The 17,916-nt window shown below is 44.3% G+C and overlaps 1 protein-coding gene across 3 annotated transcripts in view; it reads right to left on the reverse strand.

Annotated features, from left to right (window-relative positions):
* ebf1a (EBF transcription factor 1a) overlaps window positions 1–17,916 on the reverse strand; it is a 57,097-nt gene that overhangs the window by 21,827 nt on the left and 17,354 nt on the right. For all 3 annotated transcript variants that reach the window (XM_058063170.1, XM_058063168.1, XM_058063171.1), the window contains exons 7-10: window positions 8,658–8,739; window positions 7,444–7,585; window positions 5,070–5,200; window positions 1,508–1,634 (exon numbers count right to left, since the gene is read on the reverse strand). In XM_058063170.1, the coding sequence (XP_057919153.1) occupies window positions 1,508–1,634; window positions 5,070–5,200; window positions 7,444–7,585; window positions 8,658–8,739 (482 nt within the window). The remainder of the gene's footprint in view (window positions 1–1,507; window positions 1,635–5,069; window positions 5,201–7,443; window positions 7,586–8,657; window positions 8,740–17,916) is intronic.

Raw genomic sequence — 17,916 nt, forward strand, 5'->3', positions numbered from 1 at the left:
GTGTGTGTGTGTGTGTGTGTGTGCACGCGATATACGAGCGTATGGGTGTCTGCGAGCGGGGAACTGTGTCGCCGTGTGTGTGTACGCGCGAGCTGCCAGCTGCCACGCGGTGCTGCCAATCCTCCATGATTAGTACCCACTGGCAACTGGGCTCAAACTGGTGCCAAACAGACCCAGGAGGGCAACATGGCCCATGGTAATCCACCATCTCTCTCCTCTTCACTCTCATCACTTGCTTTGTTCCTCCAAACTCTTTGCCTCTTGTTGTCATACGAGGCGCCCAATGTGAGGAAAGCTGAAGGGTCTCTTATATGCCGATGCGAGTATCCACGAGTGGAGTGGGATCCATGCCTTGACACGGTTGAAGGTGCCCGTGCTTGGCATGGAGCACCACAGTCCCCGGTGGATGACCTCTTGGAAGCATCACCTGTTGAGACGCTTCGATGTGCCACCAGAGAAGCCAAAAGGCACAGGCGGGGGGGATGAATTCATTCAAAGAGGCAACTTTGGAATAAGTGAATGTGACAAGGTGAAAGAGAGGAGGGCTGGGAAGAGATGGGGTGTTTATGCATACCCTTTCCCCATGTCTGGCACATTAAAAGGCTGCACACACACACACACACACACACCTACACACATTTATAGGCTTGGCAGCGTTGAAGGCTGTTGGACAGCTCTGGCATGGCAAAGGCTGCCCACCCATCTGCCCTCTGTCTTGGTAATGCAGTTAGAGTCAATACGCATGTGTGTGCTGTGACTACTTCCACACATACAGTACACACCAGCCCAGGACGCCTCCTTTGCCACAAGTATACAAACAGACACGGATTCTGTCAATGTACAATAATTAAAAGACATGCAAAATTAAAAAAAAAAAAAAAAAGCGCATGCCAAGGATGCAGCCAGCACGCTTTGCACAAAAGTGATTTTGTCAAATGTTGGCACTTCCAGCAGGGCTTACATGCTAAGTCCATCAGTGGTTGAGATTACAGACAGATTTATGTGATTCACATTCTCCCCGGAGACCTGTGTCCACGCGTCAGTTAATCACTGCTTCACATTCACTCTCTCTGCTGCTCTTTTCACCGCCTGGCTATAAATCTACACCGATACATTCTGATGTAACACTCGGGCTATTCACACCCGCCATCAAAAATCACGTGCTCGGTATGGATCGCCCACCCTCTGCATCCCGCCTTTCGACAGGGTTAAATCTCAATAATCCCACTAATCAAAAGGTTAAACCTCCCACTGACCTTCACCTGCTTCATAAACGGACGCAAACACTGGCTTCTTCTCCTGAATTACCCTTACTTATACTATTGTATTTTCATATTTTTACCACACGCATTTGGACAATTGTGAGTACAGCTGCTTCCAATGTGAAAGAGAAAGTGCATTACGTTGTTACCAAGCAGACTAGTGAATGGGAATCGCACGAGCTTCTCTAATTGCAACCTAAACTGCTGTAATTAGCGAGCACTGGTGCATACGTTGGATGTAATACCTGTGTAGATGAAGCGACCAGGTGTGCCTTTGCAGAACTGTTTGGATTTGTAGGACAGCGTGACCTCCACCACGCCGGGGATGTGTCTGGGCGGAGTCTGCACTCGAATGGCATGTGGGGTGATCAGCTGTGGATAGAGAGGTTATTATTGGTTAACGGGACTTACTGACAATATAATATTAGTACATGAATGACATGATAACCACTGTTAGGGTTAGGGTTAGTGCTGGTCAGTGACGAGCACGTACGGTAGATCCTCGCTTTCTCAGGGTTTTACGTTCCGGGAGTCAATGGCGAAAAACCAGGACTTGAAAAATCCATGAATAAGTCTACTTTTGACACCCAAGTCCTTCTGTTAGCTTGATGTTGATGTTCACTTAAGATTTTGGATCAATATTTGCAATAAAAGTAACGGTTATAATCAATTCAATTCATAAAACCAACAAGATTGGCCTCCAGAATCCTAACCATCGCTTTTAAACTTATTGGTGTATAAAAAGTATAGGTTCTCCCCACTAATGAATAATAGATACTAAATGTAAATTTAGGTATAAGTTTCACTTTTGTGTCTATGGTGCGTTCAAGGACTGAGAAAGTGTGAACTCTCAATGCATAACAAAAAAACATAATCAGCTAAAAGTGCATTTTAGCTGTATTGGCATGTATTTATAAATTATATAACCATATTACATATAATTTTGAAAAAAAAAGACCAAAAATCCGCAAAATTGATGGCTTATGAATGCTGAATCATGAATGTGAGGGGATTTTCCCCGCATTTTCCCCCACTTTTTGTCTGAGAAGGCATTTCACTGTACAGTAACATCATAATGTTCTTGTTTTGTTTTCTTTTAACAATAGTAAGTAAAGTATTTATATTTAACATTGAAGACTATGTACAAATAGTTAGTTTCCCTACTAGCATGATCGCTCTTCTCCTTGTCATTGTGTCGATTCCGGGTATTCCGGTTTCCTCCCACACCCCAAAAACATGCATATTTGATAGAAACTCTAAATTATCCATAGGTATAACTGTGAGTGTGAATGTTTTTTTGTCTATATGTGACTTGTGATTGGCTGGTGACCAATACGGGGTGTGTATCCTGTCTCTCAGCCAAGGTCCCTGAACGTGCCAGACAATTAATTAATTTAACATTGCAATGGACATAATCCATATTTTAATACCGCATGCATTCATCAGTAAACTTTGATCTTTATTGTCAGCCATAACACAAATAGTGTTAAACTTCCAAGGTAACGACAGAAAGCAAAATAAATCAAAATATGATGCCTTTTTTTGTATCATGGTCCTGTAAATCAGCTTGCTCTGAAGACCCGAGGTGAGCCAATAAAGCCCAAGGCAGTGTCATGCTCGAGATGGTTATCGGTGCTGACACGGATCTTTACAGAGGGCTTCAAAAGTAGTTACTGGTCTATGAATAAAACAGCCCTCCCTCTGCAAACATCTATTATGCCGTATAAGTAAACGTATGATATGTTCATCCTCGCTGCCCCTGTCTCGGTGTCTGTCAGCGCTAGCTGTCGAGCTGCCGTGAGCTTACATTAAAGCACCACAGTTGTCTTTAAGAGGCTCACTTAGTGTGGCTGATGAGCCCACTCGCCATGTGTGTGTGTGTGTGTGTGTGTGTGTGCCTGCTGAAGTCTCTTTGAAGGAAAGCGGCAACAAGACAAAACACAGATGAGACCTCACTGAGTGCTCGTTTTCCGCATCCTGTGCCCAAATAGCACTCAAAGCTAGAGGCGCTCAAAAGCTATCAATGCTGCTGCCAGCGTGTATGGATGTGTACGTGCACGTGTGTTGTTCAAACCGTCCCTTTTATTGCTCACTTAACTAGGCTTTCATTCTGCCATTGTCTGACCCTCACTCACGTACCGGAGCGATAATATAGCGAGCTTTTTATAGAATAATTCTTTTACTAAAGAGAAAGCTGTTTCACCGCGCTGCTTGCTGACCTTCAATTTTTCACATAGACTGAATTTCCATTTTAGTCATGTGGCAGATGCTTCTTACAAAGGGATGCACATTTTACAGATATTAATTTCATAAAAGACAACCGGGGAGCTGAATATTTTGGAGAGAGGCTCCACATTAGCTTTCTTACAGATAACCAATATAACGATATTGTCAAGAGCTTAATTTCCAATACTGATATCAATATAATTCACACCTATAAGGACAATTTTGAGTTGGAGTTGGAGGAAGCCCATGCAAGCATAAGGCGAACATGCAAATTCAACACAGAGAACCGACATTTGAACTCAGAACCTTGTTGGTGTTCGCCATACATGCTAATCACATGCACCACCAGCATGCCGCTCCTACATACGTTTATTTACACAACACAATCAGCTCCTTTTTATGGAGTATCATATTTATTATGCTGTGACCGCATTGCTCAATGTTTTGCCGCTCAAATGGCCTTGTGTTGTGTCCGTACTTTCACACTCAACATTTGTGTGCGCTGGGCTATGTTTTGACACAGCCTTGGGCAATATCCACACAAACACAGGTATCGGAATGTTAATAAATACATAAAAACACATATATTTATGCACTTTGGCCTTCATAAGTTTGAGTTAACTTTTTTATTTTGTTAACTTTATGTTCATGTGCAATATTTATACGTCGTTTCGTGTTGTGCAAACTACTTAGCCTGAATATTTTAACATCTTAAGAACTTGACGATTGTCTTGTTTTCCTCACCGAGACACTAATAAAGTGACAGCACTCTCATATACAGTACAATATATGCCGACACCTGTCAATCAGACCCATACTCCACTAAGTTTTACTGCAGAGTTGCATCATTTGCGTCAACAGTCACCATTCTAGCAGTATTTTAGTCATCTTCCTGTTTGGTTTACAGTTGTAATTTGCTTTGGTCAAATACGGCTTATTCTTACGTTAACAATGTGCATATTGAAGCAAATGTTACATGCGTTTTGCGGGAATTAAGCACATAAAAATGGCTAAATGAGGGACATTAAAAGTGAGAATGCCTGCATTGGTCACTAGGTGGCGGTAATTGTTTGGTGAGACAAGCACTGGTCTTGATCGCCAAAACAACAGGCTTTTATTGCAGGTTTAAATTATCTCACATCAGGAACAATAATAATACTCACAGTGATAATAATAATCATCATCATCATAATAATAACAACGCGCTATACTGTTGTGGCCGTAATGCAGTTAAAGCTCAACTTTGACCCCTACGACGTCTCCACACGTGCGGATGATATTTATTGCAACATATGTTTATATGTTTATGTCTTCAATGGCCTGTTTGGCCTGATTATGTCTACCATGTTGGCTAATACAAACGTAAAGGTGACTGTACGGATGTTATTTCATGTCTAGAAGGCTCTAATAACATCAAAATCTATATTTTGCACATCATAAACATACTATAACTATAAAAATGTTGCATTTTTTGGAACCAAATAACCGTGATAAACGAGGCTTTCAAGACAAGTGAGTTCCACTATTTAAAGATATCATCACAATGAGGAAAAACAACACGGTAGAGTGTGGTAGACTAACCTCGCTCCACACCAACATGGTGCCAAAAATGACCTGCAAGCCATCAAAGAAGTTGTCCCCGATGATGATAACTGTAGCACCCCCTGTGGTCCAGCCTTCACTGGGGCTAATGGCTTTAATGCTGGGGGTTGCTGAGGAGATGAAGGGACAGAAAAGATGAGATGTTAAGTAACCTAATGACAAGCCCATAAAGATCTTTGCTGGTGGCACCACAGCGAAGACCTTTATGGGTACGACACATGTAACCGTCCCCTCTTACTCTTCCCACACACACACATACACGCACATACACACATTACCTGCTCCGTCCCAGGGGTTGAGAGCGAGCAAGGAATACTAATCGGAGTGATTATACGCACCCCGTTATTAAACATCACCCCTGCCCCGTGTGCGAGGGCAGCGGTGGTGTGCTTGTTTTATGACACGTGGCAAAGCGCGAAGGCGTGTAAATGTCAGGTGTGCTGAGTGTCTGATCAAAGGCCATGCGACCGGGGAGCGCGGCTGGGCCAACAGTAGCGCTGCCCTCGGAATACAGCGCCCTCATTAAGCAAACACTTAAGACTTGCTCAGCTATCTGTTTCCTGCATACGGTCAACTCCGGAGAATGGAGGGTTCATTCAAGCTGGAGTAAAATTTCTAATGTGTTTTCTGAGCTTTCTGTGTTTCCTCTCAAAGCTTATTCTTCTAGACTTAGCTCCACAAACTCCACGGAATAACAACAACAAACCTCATTTCAGTAACTGGTGTTCCACTGTTCTCCGTGACCTTATCTGCTGGTATTATGGACTTAGAGATTGTGGGATGTGATTGAAGAAAAGAACAACATGGTGGAAATATATGTTTATACAAGCTAAACCTTTTTATCGCTTGTCTGACATGCTGTAATTCCGCAAAAGCAGCATAATCCACTTTAGACTAGGCTGACTTTTTTTTCCCCCCCCGAAGCCTAGCCTTTGCTCTTTGCCTGACTCCGTGTTCTGTTGATCCTCCCCAACAAGCCGGAATGATATTTAGCCTCCCGATACGCCTGCAGAGATCAACATTCACCAAGCGCCAATCTGTGGCTGTAATCATGGCCTAAGATGCCTCCTTTTCGCAGCCGTTGATATTATGTGCGCTCCATGCGTGTGCGGATGTGTGTGTGTGTGTGTTTGGATTAACCAGATGGTGGAACGTGAATCCATGTGATAGGATTATACTTTGGGGTGTTCCTCTGTGCCATCTGTTCAACTCTATGCACTGTTCATCTATTATCGCCTGAAATGAGCCCCCCCCCAAAGTTGGGTATGCTGCGTGCACGCGCTCAACACAGCGATGGATGGAAAGTGAAGGCGAAAACAAAAAGGAAAGCGCGGCGTCTCCTTGCTTAGCATTTCATCTTTGCTTTGTAGCATCAAGCACTTTCTACTCCCGCCTCACGTCAGGACTGCTCCCCCTTCTCCTGTCAGGGCCCTCTCTCTTCTCTTCCGTCACTCCCGTTGTTCCTTCTTCCAACCCCCATCATCAGGAGAATAGAAAATCACAGGGAGGAAATTCCCAAACAAATCTCTCTGACACAAGGAACATCTGTTAGCGTCGTGTGTTGTACTGTTGTGTCTTTGTAACATGCAAGCCTTTATGATGACTCCAATATGTCTCATCTTTGTGAACTTCTCTAATCGGCTGTGAGACCAGGCCAAGCGGTCCACTGCACCTCCGGAGAATAGTCATTAAAAAGACTTAACCACGCTAATGCAATCTACCATAGGCCATCATGTAAATCCTGGCTTTTTTTTGTCATTATCATCCCCGAGGTTGACTGTTCTCAAAGAGAAAAATAAATATGTTTCTCTTATTCAATCTCTAGGAAACAGAAATGAGAAAATAACTGGATTAGAGATTTGGGAATCAGTGCGTGCTCCCTAAATCATGTGCACATGTCATTATGAAGTATTAAAGGTTTGGGTCTGACTGTGCCGGCAATGTACATGGTTGTGTTTAAAAACCTGAGGGATGGGGAGTGATGGAGGGCTGCGGGATAAAAACAGGTCTCTGAGGAAATAAAGCCAGTGTTGGCTTTAAGCAGAACAGACCTCATAAGACAAGTAGTGCTTATGCCAGGCAGAGTAGAAGGCCCAGAGGCGGATACCTGAGGGGTGCAAGACACCAGGGACATACAAGAGACTCACTAGCTACCACTTTCTCCTCTCTTAGCGCGACTTAGAAACACTACAAGAGACCAAAGTGAGAAACATGAGCGAGAAGAAAGGCGACAGGGAGAGGAGGGAATGAGCTCCGAGACAGACAGTAAGAAGGGGATGAGGAATGTAGGGGAGGGGAACTGTGAGGAAGACAAAGAAGGTTGATGTTTCTGTATGTTCCAAGGCTTTAGTACCGTGTTCCAGGTAGGACGGCGTGCCTTCCGAGGGATCCAGTCTTCGAGCACGGCGCCCGTGTTTGGAGTTGTTGTGCACAAACATGTTGTCAGACACGGCCAGGACGTGACCCTCCACGCTCACCGTAGTTGACACAACCACCTAAGACCGGGGAAAGACAGACGGAGGCATGGAACTGGGGAAAAAGCTCAAATGGAACAGTAGAAACTGAAAACGGAACAATTTGGATAAGAACCAAACTACACCTTCATAAGAGGTCTTCTCAATAAGATGATGCATTATTCACTGAGAATCCACCATAATGTACATATGACCCATGCAAGGCCAAAAATAAGGTCAAAAACTAATATTTCATTGGGCTGCCTTTGGAATGCATTCACTGTGCCTTCACCACCAGGGAACTTCATGGCCTAATCTGATTATTCAGTATATTCGTGTACTGTAGGTAGTCAGTGGACCTCCAGTAGATTGGGTAGAATCCAGACCTGACCAACTGCAGCAACCCCCGGGCCTATTTGCTTAGTTAAATCCACATGCCGAGCCTGTTTCTAGCCAAGCAGTGTACCGTTAAAGCGTGCTGTTAAAAAGTGTGCATTACAAGTTTTATAGTACAGTGGAACCCTGGTTTTCATGGGTTTCTGTTATTCAACACACAGTATACTTTGTATTTCTTATAGTATTTTGGTTATTGTAGGGCCAAACAAAGAGTTGGGACACTATAGATGATGCTGTAATCGTCTTTATTATGTGTGTGAGAGGTTTATTTGTAAATAGAATGCACAGTGAACGATGAACACCTCAGTTTCAGGCTCCTTTCTTTCTCTTATTCAGTATTCTGTCGCTGCAGGGATGAGGCTTTCAGGTGTAGTGTATATTTCACAGCATTTTTAATTACACCTCTAACCGGTGAAGTTTGTAACGGACTAATTGCTGCCTAGTTTCATATCCCATATGTGCAAAACACATTTGGATGCTTGTGCTTCTACAAGCTTTATTTTGTGTTTGTGTTTTTTTTTTATTAGTCTGTACTCTGCAGCATAAGATACAATGTCATGTTAATGCTTAAAATAAAGTGCTAATACAACAGGTGTACTACAGCATGCTTTGTGTTTGACACATGTCCTGCTTTTTATTTTGTACGAAAAGCAGTGCAGCCTGGTTCCTATCATGGTACTATAATACTTTTATGCACATACTTGTGGTAGTTTCTCACCTGAAAACGCCTCATGTCTCGAGGGTTCCCAGCATTCTTCAGGCAGTTCTGGTTGCACTTCAAGAAGAACTTGAGGAAGAACCTGCACACAGAAAAAAAAAACAAATTAAAAGATGAAGACATGTCTGACAGTGACGGAAAAAAAACATTAAACAGGACAAAAACAAAATAAAGCATCAGCAGTGGCAGATAGTGCTCTCACACTACGTGCCGCAGTCTCATCCATCAGTACTTTATGACAAAAGGCAGTTTTCAATGTAAAAACTGCTCCGGGATATTGAGTAAGATGCTACCTTGTATATCCATCTTGGGGCTGCTGTCACAGCTTGCCATAAACTCACAGGGGCATACGCGCCCCCCCCCCGCACGCCCGAACCCACCCCAAGCGGCAGAGCCCAGTGACGGAGGTTGTAGTGTAGCTACTATGCAGCTCAGTGTTGCCATTCCTGCCGCTCTCAATCTCAGTGTGAGAGACCACATCAACAGCACCTGCCATGCATTATTAATAGGCTGAGATGGCAAGTATGGCTACCCACATCAATACTTAATGAGGGAGGGAGGAGGGAGGAGGGTGGGTCGGAGTAGTAAAGGGGGGAGGGGGGGGGCACCGGAGGCCTGAAAAGCAGAAAAAGGATGGCTGGCAATTTATTCCCGTACCCCCCCCAGCCCTCCAAGCTATTGCTTGAAGCCTGACAACTTCTTCTTTAACAGATACTACCGTAAATCTGTGCTGGCTTCACGCTCCTGCATTGTCTGACAAATAAATCACATTATCAAATGACTGACTAATATAAACAGCCTGTTTGTGAACAAATAAACAGGAACCCTCAAAAAGGGGATTTTTTTTTTCTTCTACATTTCCTGATCCTGCCCCTCCTCATCCTCCCTTTGAGGTAGCTCAAAGAAGTGCTGACAGCCGAAAGTGCTTACAATACAGATCTCCACCAGCTAGAGAGAGAATCGCTCCTTTGCTCAGCTTTTCTTTCTTATGTCTTATTTTCTCCCCCTCTGTTCATTTATTACGGCTGGGATTCTGCACTGGGCAGCGCGTTTGGAGCCAAGTCGCCGTTAGATATAATGGCATGGCGGCAACCGTGTCACGCGTGCACATATCGTGGCACGTCAAAGGCAAGGGAAAAAAAAAAAAAAACAAGAAAGAGATAAATGGAAAGAGGAGAGTTCTGTCTCATTTCAAGGGCTGTCCTCGTCTTGTGCGCATTACATGCATGTGATGTAACTGAAGAAGTTGTGAATTTATCCCTGACAACTTTTAAATGCATGACAGCTGGTTAGTGGTAGACACTGTTCCTAAAGCAAAGACGAAAAAAAAAAAGCGTCTTATGATCTGAATAACAAAGTGTCTTTTGGCAATGGCTTTTTTTCCCCCCCGTCCTGTTTTGTTTGTGTTCTGATTTACAATCTTGTTGGAGCTAAGAAGCTAACACTAAATCTGAACGAGAAGGCAGGAAGAAGGGGGAAGAAGAAACCGATGGGAAAAAAGGACAACGTAGAGGGTATGTGAAATCCGAAAGGAGAGACAGACCACCCTCCTGTATATTTTAGAAGCTGTAGACCAATAGCTCAATAATTCATGAAGCTTAGAGATGGAGTTTTTTTTCTCCTTTTTTTTTTTTTTTTTTTTTTTTTTACAGTGGCTGCTGGACCCCACAGGCTGAGGGTCTCCTAACTTCCTTATCAACCGCAGGTCAAAGGGCATCCTCGCAGACAGCTGTGGACTACATCCTCCACCTTCCTCTTGGCACCTCCTGTTTAATTCATTGACTCCATTCTTTCCCCAAGTGTCCTCCTCCTCTGAGGCGTTTATGATAGAGGAATGATGGATAAGTGAAAGTAGGAAAGTTAAGGTCACTGAAGTCAGACGTGACTAAATCAGCGGGTTAAATACCACACTTAGAAAGAAAAAGTCTAAAAGTGAGATAATGGAGGGATATCACTTGAGACATCATGCAAAATAGAAGTGGTTATGCTTTATTCGCCGTACCGTATGCCAGGTGTGCCCTCCGTCTCCAACGCACGTGGATCATCTGATTCATTATTTACACGACTTAAGGTGTCTGGAGTCAGCCGCACGGAAACATTACAAAACTGCAGCATGTTGATTCCTCATCGCATCACTACGGTGTCGGGGGACTGAGCGCATTTACATGGATCGACATAGTGAGTGGGTGTGGGGGGGTGGGGGATAAAGGGCAATGCTGGTTGATATGAAATAGCAAAGAGATTGCCATAAGGATTTATGGATTATCTGATTGACAGCTGACCAGTAAATATGGACAGATTGCTAATGATAGCTTATAATTATTTTTTGTCGTTTATTTCATCATTTTTTTTTTTTTAGCCCTGAGGATTATCTATTGAGTCAGATTTGTTGTTCTTCTCCCTTTGTGGGTTTAACTGAGAAAAAAAAAGCAATGGCAGGTTGTCAATACAGACTTAAAGGAAAGCTGCACCTGTTTTTTGGAATTTTGCCCATCATCCACAATCCTTATATGAGACATGTACACACATATTTCTCTTTTCTGTGTGTTCTAAAGATATACAAACAGATAAAAAGAGACAGCTCATTACTGCACATAATGAGACACACCTCATTATTGAGACACACCTATTGCTAAGATGGTTTTATATACATGCAGTAACAGGTTCATTCATGATCATATATATCATAATACTCAGCTAATAATCAGCTAAAATGAAAGGAAAGGTATACAAAACTGTGGTGAGACCATGTTGTTTGGTCTAGAGACGGTGCCACTGATGAAAAGACAGGAATGGATGTAGCAGAGATGAGGATGCTGAGGTCCTCATTGGGAGCGACCATGATGGATAGGATCAGGAATGAGTACATCACAGGGACATTACATGTTAGAGGCCTTGGAGATAAAGTCAGCGTAGAGATAGTGAATATATTGGAAGAAGGATGCTGCCAGGTAGGAGGTGCAGGAAGACCGAAGAGGAAGTTTATGGATGCAGTGAAGGAGGACACGAGGGGAGTTGGAGTGAGAGAGACACATGCAGAAGACAGGGTTGGATGGAGGAGATTGATTTGCTGTGGCGACCCCTGAATCACAGTCATCACGGTCTACAGGAACGTAACTAACCACCTGTATTTTTGTAAAGAGAATTTATTCCACAGATCATTAGACTGCAACAGTGCAAATGGAGCCAGTGAGATGTTTTGTTGGTGTGTATGATCTAGTAATGATCTGGAATACAAGAAAGCAGCAGAGGGCTGAAGATGATCACAAACCCTATTACCTCTATAACCCCAATTTGATTCCCATTAGCAGAATTAGGAAACAATTAACCTTCTTTATGTTTGGATCTCAATCCTGATCTTCTTGGTCTAAAGTTACTTTAGGCAATGACAAAACGTACTGCAGGAAATATTTTCTTAAAATAAATGGTCATGTCAAATAGACACAGTCAAGAGTCAGGGTTAAAAGAACACGTATTAGCATTTCATTCCCACGCATATGCACATTTTAGCATCTGCACATCATTTTGGCCCCCGCACAGATGCTTGTTTTGTCCACTCCCTTACAAATCCCTTGTTTGTGTTTCACACTCCTGCAGGGTTCATGCGGTTTTACCATGTGGACTCCACAGCTCCAAATATTACCACTGCAAATTGCTGCACGGGCTGGATTAAATGAAATAAAACCATTGTGCTCCCCCCCGTAATTACCACCCCGCCTCCTTCCAACTCCCAAATCCAGAAATGGCTGTGGAAGTGAATTTGTGTAAATTACTGCTTGGCCCTTTTGATGGCACATGGCAAAAATGCGTATAGCAGCGCAAACGGGTGGATTACACACACGCAGTGGAAGTGTAACGCTGTAGTAATTTAATGATCTCACACTTTCATCATGAGCCGGCGTTATTTGTCACTCCGGAGCAATTAAAGACAAAATCACCCACTGCCCATAAAAAACAAAACAAGGAAAGCAATTATAACCCAACTTTTAAGTAATCCCTGTAGCATCTAAATATTATTACACTGCAGGAGATACAGAATGTCTATGTGATTAGCAAACAGCAAGCAGGCCTCAAAGGGCCGATTGCGTTAAATTCTCTAATAATTTTCCTACATCAGCCACAAATGAGGAGAACAGTATACTTCCCTGTCAAATTTAACACAAGGGGAAACTTTTACAACGCTACGGTTTTTATCTCGGTAGTTCTACTTTCATCTTCTCTCTTGTTCTCATTGTGTTGCCCGTCTTTGTGTCACATTTCTTTATTATTTGCTCCTCCTCTCCTTCTCTCTCTCTCTCTCTCTCTGCTCTGTCAGTTTTCCTGCGATGCTGACACACACGGTAAGAATAGCGATGCCATAACTCAGCCCTCTCCGCCTCTCTCCATCCATTTCTGCCAAACACATCATCTCCACAAGAAAAGCTCTGTATCAGGCACCTAATATGCTTCATGAGGTGTGTAATTCACTGTGCTCCGGAGGGGAGCCATTTATCTCCAAGGTTAACTAAGTGACACAACAGCACTTCCCCGCGCCTGTTAACCACCGTGGGACATGTTGAACTAATCTAGGCAGGTAGAGGAATGGAACATCCTCCACTCGGGCAATTAAGCAATAAGGATTGTTCCGGAAGTCCGTTATAATGAATATTTGAACGTGTGACATAACCGTAGAACAATTAAATGTGTGTGTTTTTTCAATGATTGTGTTTTCTGTATTCTTTGTGTGTCATTTCAACCGATTCCTTCTTGGCTCTGTAACTCTGTACTTCCCTCCTTCCGCCATGCATCACTGACACTTCAACCGTGAGCCTGCCTGGCTTGTTTTCCTGGTGACCTGTCTCCCTTCCTGCAGTACATATTTAAGCCTGGAAGCACACACACACACACACACACACACACATATAAACACACATGCACACTAATTTAGGGAGATTTATGAGGGGAGCCTTGCACCAGGAGCCACAGAGGCTGACCCCAGGGGTGTAGGGGGCCACTGCGTGGGGGAGGGGTACTGTCTCCATTGGGGGGGGCATTAATAATCCAGAAACAGGTCTGTCTCAGGGTCTGGCCCTGGGCCTCGGACACTAACAGGACTGCAATGGCGTGGGCTACATCAAGTTCCACATATCATATGAAGCAAACCAAACATTAGTTTCCCAATTAATTGAGAAACAAATCCCTATCCCCGATACAGAGATAGATGGATTGACGCTTTGTGCCGTTAGAGATGCAGCTCCTCAAAGTAGTGTTGTGCACCTCGCTATTGCCCCCATGTCTATCTTAAGTGTCATGATTTATTCAAATAGAACATCTCACTATGCTGAAAAATTCATTTCCAGCTTGGTCGGCCCATCCTCCCGCTCCTCCGTATCTGCTCCGTGTCTGTGCATGTCATGTCAGCTGAATTTGCCCCGTCGTTAAATATTTCTCAGAACAAATGGACCCCGGAGGAGGGAGAGAGACGGCGGGGCCAGGGAGAATCCTCGCAGTGCCGTCACCGCCGCTCGGGGAGAAGCCCCACTTGGGAGAGATAGTCGGTCGCTAGCTTTGCGGAGCCACAGTTGCAGTCCTTTGCTTGGGGACAGAAGTCCCAGAGACACTTAACAAATTGTGTTTCATCCATTTCATCTGAAAAGGATCATTCAAAATTCAACTGAGAGAGCGTTGAAAGACAGGCAGTCAAATGTGTCCTGCTTGTGAGTGCGGTCTTCAACAACTTGTAGCTGTTGCTACTAGAGATGCTCCATGTTAGCTTTCTTACCGATAGTCAATATTCAGTATTGTGTATTTTTGGTGCTCTTATTTTGGTATTCTTTTTCCTTTTTGGGGGTGATGTGCAGATTCTTTGCAGTATCTGTTTTGTTGTAATCAATCCGACAAAGTGGACACAAAACGTAACACTCGGCATTGCATATTTAAAATCTGCGTACTGTTCTAGCAGCTAATTTTTATACCAATAAAGGCCGGTTTTCCTCGGCTTTACTTAGGACTCTTAGGGGGAAATGCAGGCAAATAAACATGAAACGTGCATTTGTAAGACTGTGTTTCTTCATATGCCATGAGGCATAAGTGGCTGTCTGAGTGATGGACAAGCTTGGCAGGCGGCGCTGATTGAAACACTTCCTCTGTCAGGTCTGGCCCATTAATCTGATGAGGACAGCGACCAAGCCAGGCCAAGAGAGCGACTGAGACTGGGGTGGGGGGGGTGAGCGGATGGGGTTGTCGCAGGCCTCCTGATCAGAGGAGTAATGAAGGGTCCTGGTCCTTCTCACCTCAAAGCTGCCCTACCAAGCCGGGACGCTCTGCTACCCTGTCCAACCCAAACGCTGCCCTCACGGGACTGAGTAGTGAATAATGGCCCTGTCATCAGCCTGGGTGGACGCCACCACACAGCCCCAAGGTGCGTGTGACCGCGTGTGTGTGTGTGTGTGTGTGTGTGTGTGAAAGCCACGTACACTGTAGCTTTCATGCTCATGTTCTCTTTTCTAACTTAGTTGAAGAGCGTATATATTGAATCATGTTGATTTAAGTACATGTTAAACTTAATGCATAATACATTGCCTATATATAGCTTGATAAAGAACATGGTGTCAGCCTGAGACCAGCGCCATACATTGTGGGGATGAATGTGCCGCTTGCAAAAGTTCTTTCTTTTTGTTCCATTTAGGCGCTTGTATTAAATCATAACTATGTGACTGTACACGGGTTCAAGGTTGTTTCTAAATGCAGCAGGATCAGAAATCTGAAACTTAATTAGTGTGCCGTGTTTATTCTCGGGTGAAAAGTTGCTCCTCCGATGGGTCTTGAGGGAGGAATATGAAAAGAGGGAGTGTGTGAGGGTGCAAAGACAGACTGATGCCGAACAGAGACGGCTTATGCGTGCACGCGTGTGTGCGCGTGCACGCATGCTTTGGCCTTGCATCCCTCTGTGTTTATCAAACATATTACGGCTCCTTCTAGATTCCTCACCTGCACTCCCCCAGCCTGCTACATATGGCCCACCAATCACAAAATAAGGAATCATGCATATATTTGCATAGTTAATGGCCTCCCCTCTCCATTTAATATGCAAATTTCCTGAAACATTACTGAATGCCGTCTGTTCTAAATGAATAAATTTGAATCGCAATTAGAATAATCCTTTATAATTAATGAAAACTGTCAATTTTGGTTCATGAGTAATTTGATTAAAGTGGTGATGGGACACTTACGAAGTTCACGGGGCGGCGAGGATTGCGAGCGCATACTTGCACACGGCAGCGTGGCGACCAACGGTTTGGGGGTGCAATATTGATGATGCTGATTAATAATTTCGAGAAAGCTTTCATTAAGCATTTTTTTGACCCGACGTCTTTTTCCACACTCCACTTTGGAGTGGAAGAACAACAGATCAATGTGACATCTGACAGAGGGGAAAAGTGGGGGAATGATTGAAAAGGTTTAGGCCTGTCTGTCCAGTGGGGGACCGGGTGTGATGGACTGTCACACACAGGGTGCCGCGCGCACACACTTGCAGAGTCATTACAAGGTGTTTAAAGGCTTCCCAGAGGAGGGCACAGGCCAGTGCTGCTGTTTGCTGGCTTTCATTAGTATATCACATACATTAAGATGTTATGAGGAGACTAAAGAGGGGCGACCGATGTGTAACTGTTTATCACCATCCCCTTCTTCGCCATTAACCCTCTCAAGCCGTGCGATGCTGCTGCTGCTGCTGTTGCTGCTGCTGAAGCGCATAATGGTGTCACTTAAAATAGGGTCAGTCAACTGTGGGGAATTGTTGCAACTGTTCCCCTGCATACACACCAACGTGAGCACGCTGGTGTTTGCGTGGCAACTTGAACACGAGTGAGCGTATTTGCATGGCTTCAACCCAATAATAATGGTCCAGATAGTGTAGCGCCTCGCAGACTAATTAGTCAAATCACTGAGAAAATAGCAGCCGGCTAATTAATGGGTATTATGGCATTTCAGAAGTCACTGCTCTAATTGGGAGGGAAGTGAGCCTCACATTTCCATACAGCGATACTAGCGGCTTTTTCCACGCTTCTATCTATCCGTCTGTCTACCTACTTGGCATGCTTGCTTTTAAAAACAAAAATAATTATCCTGCTCACGCTCATGTAGCCAAACATATACGTATAAAAAGTATGCATAATGCATGGTTTTTGCACAACTGACTTTACTCACCAAGTCAAAGATCACTCCGCTAAACATATTTGTAACCTCTAAGTTATTATTTGATGTTTTATGAGCGAGCTGCCGTCATATTGCTTTCAGAGCAAAAGTGCCTGATGCAATTGAATTGGCGAGTAATATAATGCATCTGAATAATTCCCCATTTTCTGCGTGTGCGTGTCTCCCGCACCGAAAGCCCCTTGACACACATGCATACATGCATGCACATCCCCAATAGGTTCCTCTTAACCCTATCAGACAGTGGGACGATGAAAATAGATTTGCATTCAAATGCCACATGCTCGGTATCAAATATCAAATCAAGTCACTGAGACAGACAGACAGACAGTCAGTCACCTCCTCCTTTTTTCCCTCCCGGGGTCCCGAGGAGTCCCGTTCTCCCCCGGACGAGCTCTATCCAGGAGTGACAGGCTGTGGCCGACGCTTGATTGACAGCCAGTTGAGGCTTCGTTTCCTACCACACGCAACTGTCTTTTTTTTTTTTCCCTCCCTCAGTTCACCTCTACCCCCTCTCTGCCCATGAACGGCTCTCTGCATCTGCGACAGCCCCTGGGCTTGTGCCCCGCAGGCTGCACAGCACTATACATACAAATCACAGTGTGTCAGTCTTGTGAAAGGCCCCATTTTGACTTTGTCCTTGTAAAGTCAGGCCCCCCCTTGAAGCAGTTTGGATCCGTGTCCTGCCTCCATTTACTTCCCCTCATATTCTTATATCCACATGCAAGCAGAGGAACTCACACAATATAAGTATATTTACAACAACACATAGGGACAGTGGAGGCACATTACAACGGGCCAAGACCCGGGGCCTAATCTCACACACTCAGCAAGTACACCTGGTTAATGTTAAGAGGGCAGTTATAGTCAATTACATTCCCATATAACGCATAAACCTCCACCCCGCCTGTGCTGAGAAAGTAATTGGAAACAGGCACCCGCCTCACCGGGGTCCAAGTAAAAACTCAACTTCCCACCCTTGACTTCGCCATTCACGAGACGTCTTCCCATTTCATGTCTGAAGGCCCGGGGGCAAATGTAAGGGGTAAGAGGAGGCGGGGCTGCC

This window comes from Doryrhamphus excisus, chromosome 23 (assembly GCF_030265055.1).
Source record: "Doryrhamphus excisus isolate RoL2022-K1 chromosome 23, RoL_Dexc_1.0, whole genome shotgun sequence".
Taxonomy (NCBI): domain Eukaryota; kingdom Metazoa; phylum Chordata; class Actinopteri; order Syngnathiformes; family Syngnathidae; genus Doryrhamphus; species Doryrhamphus excisus.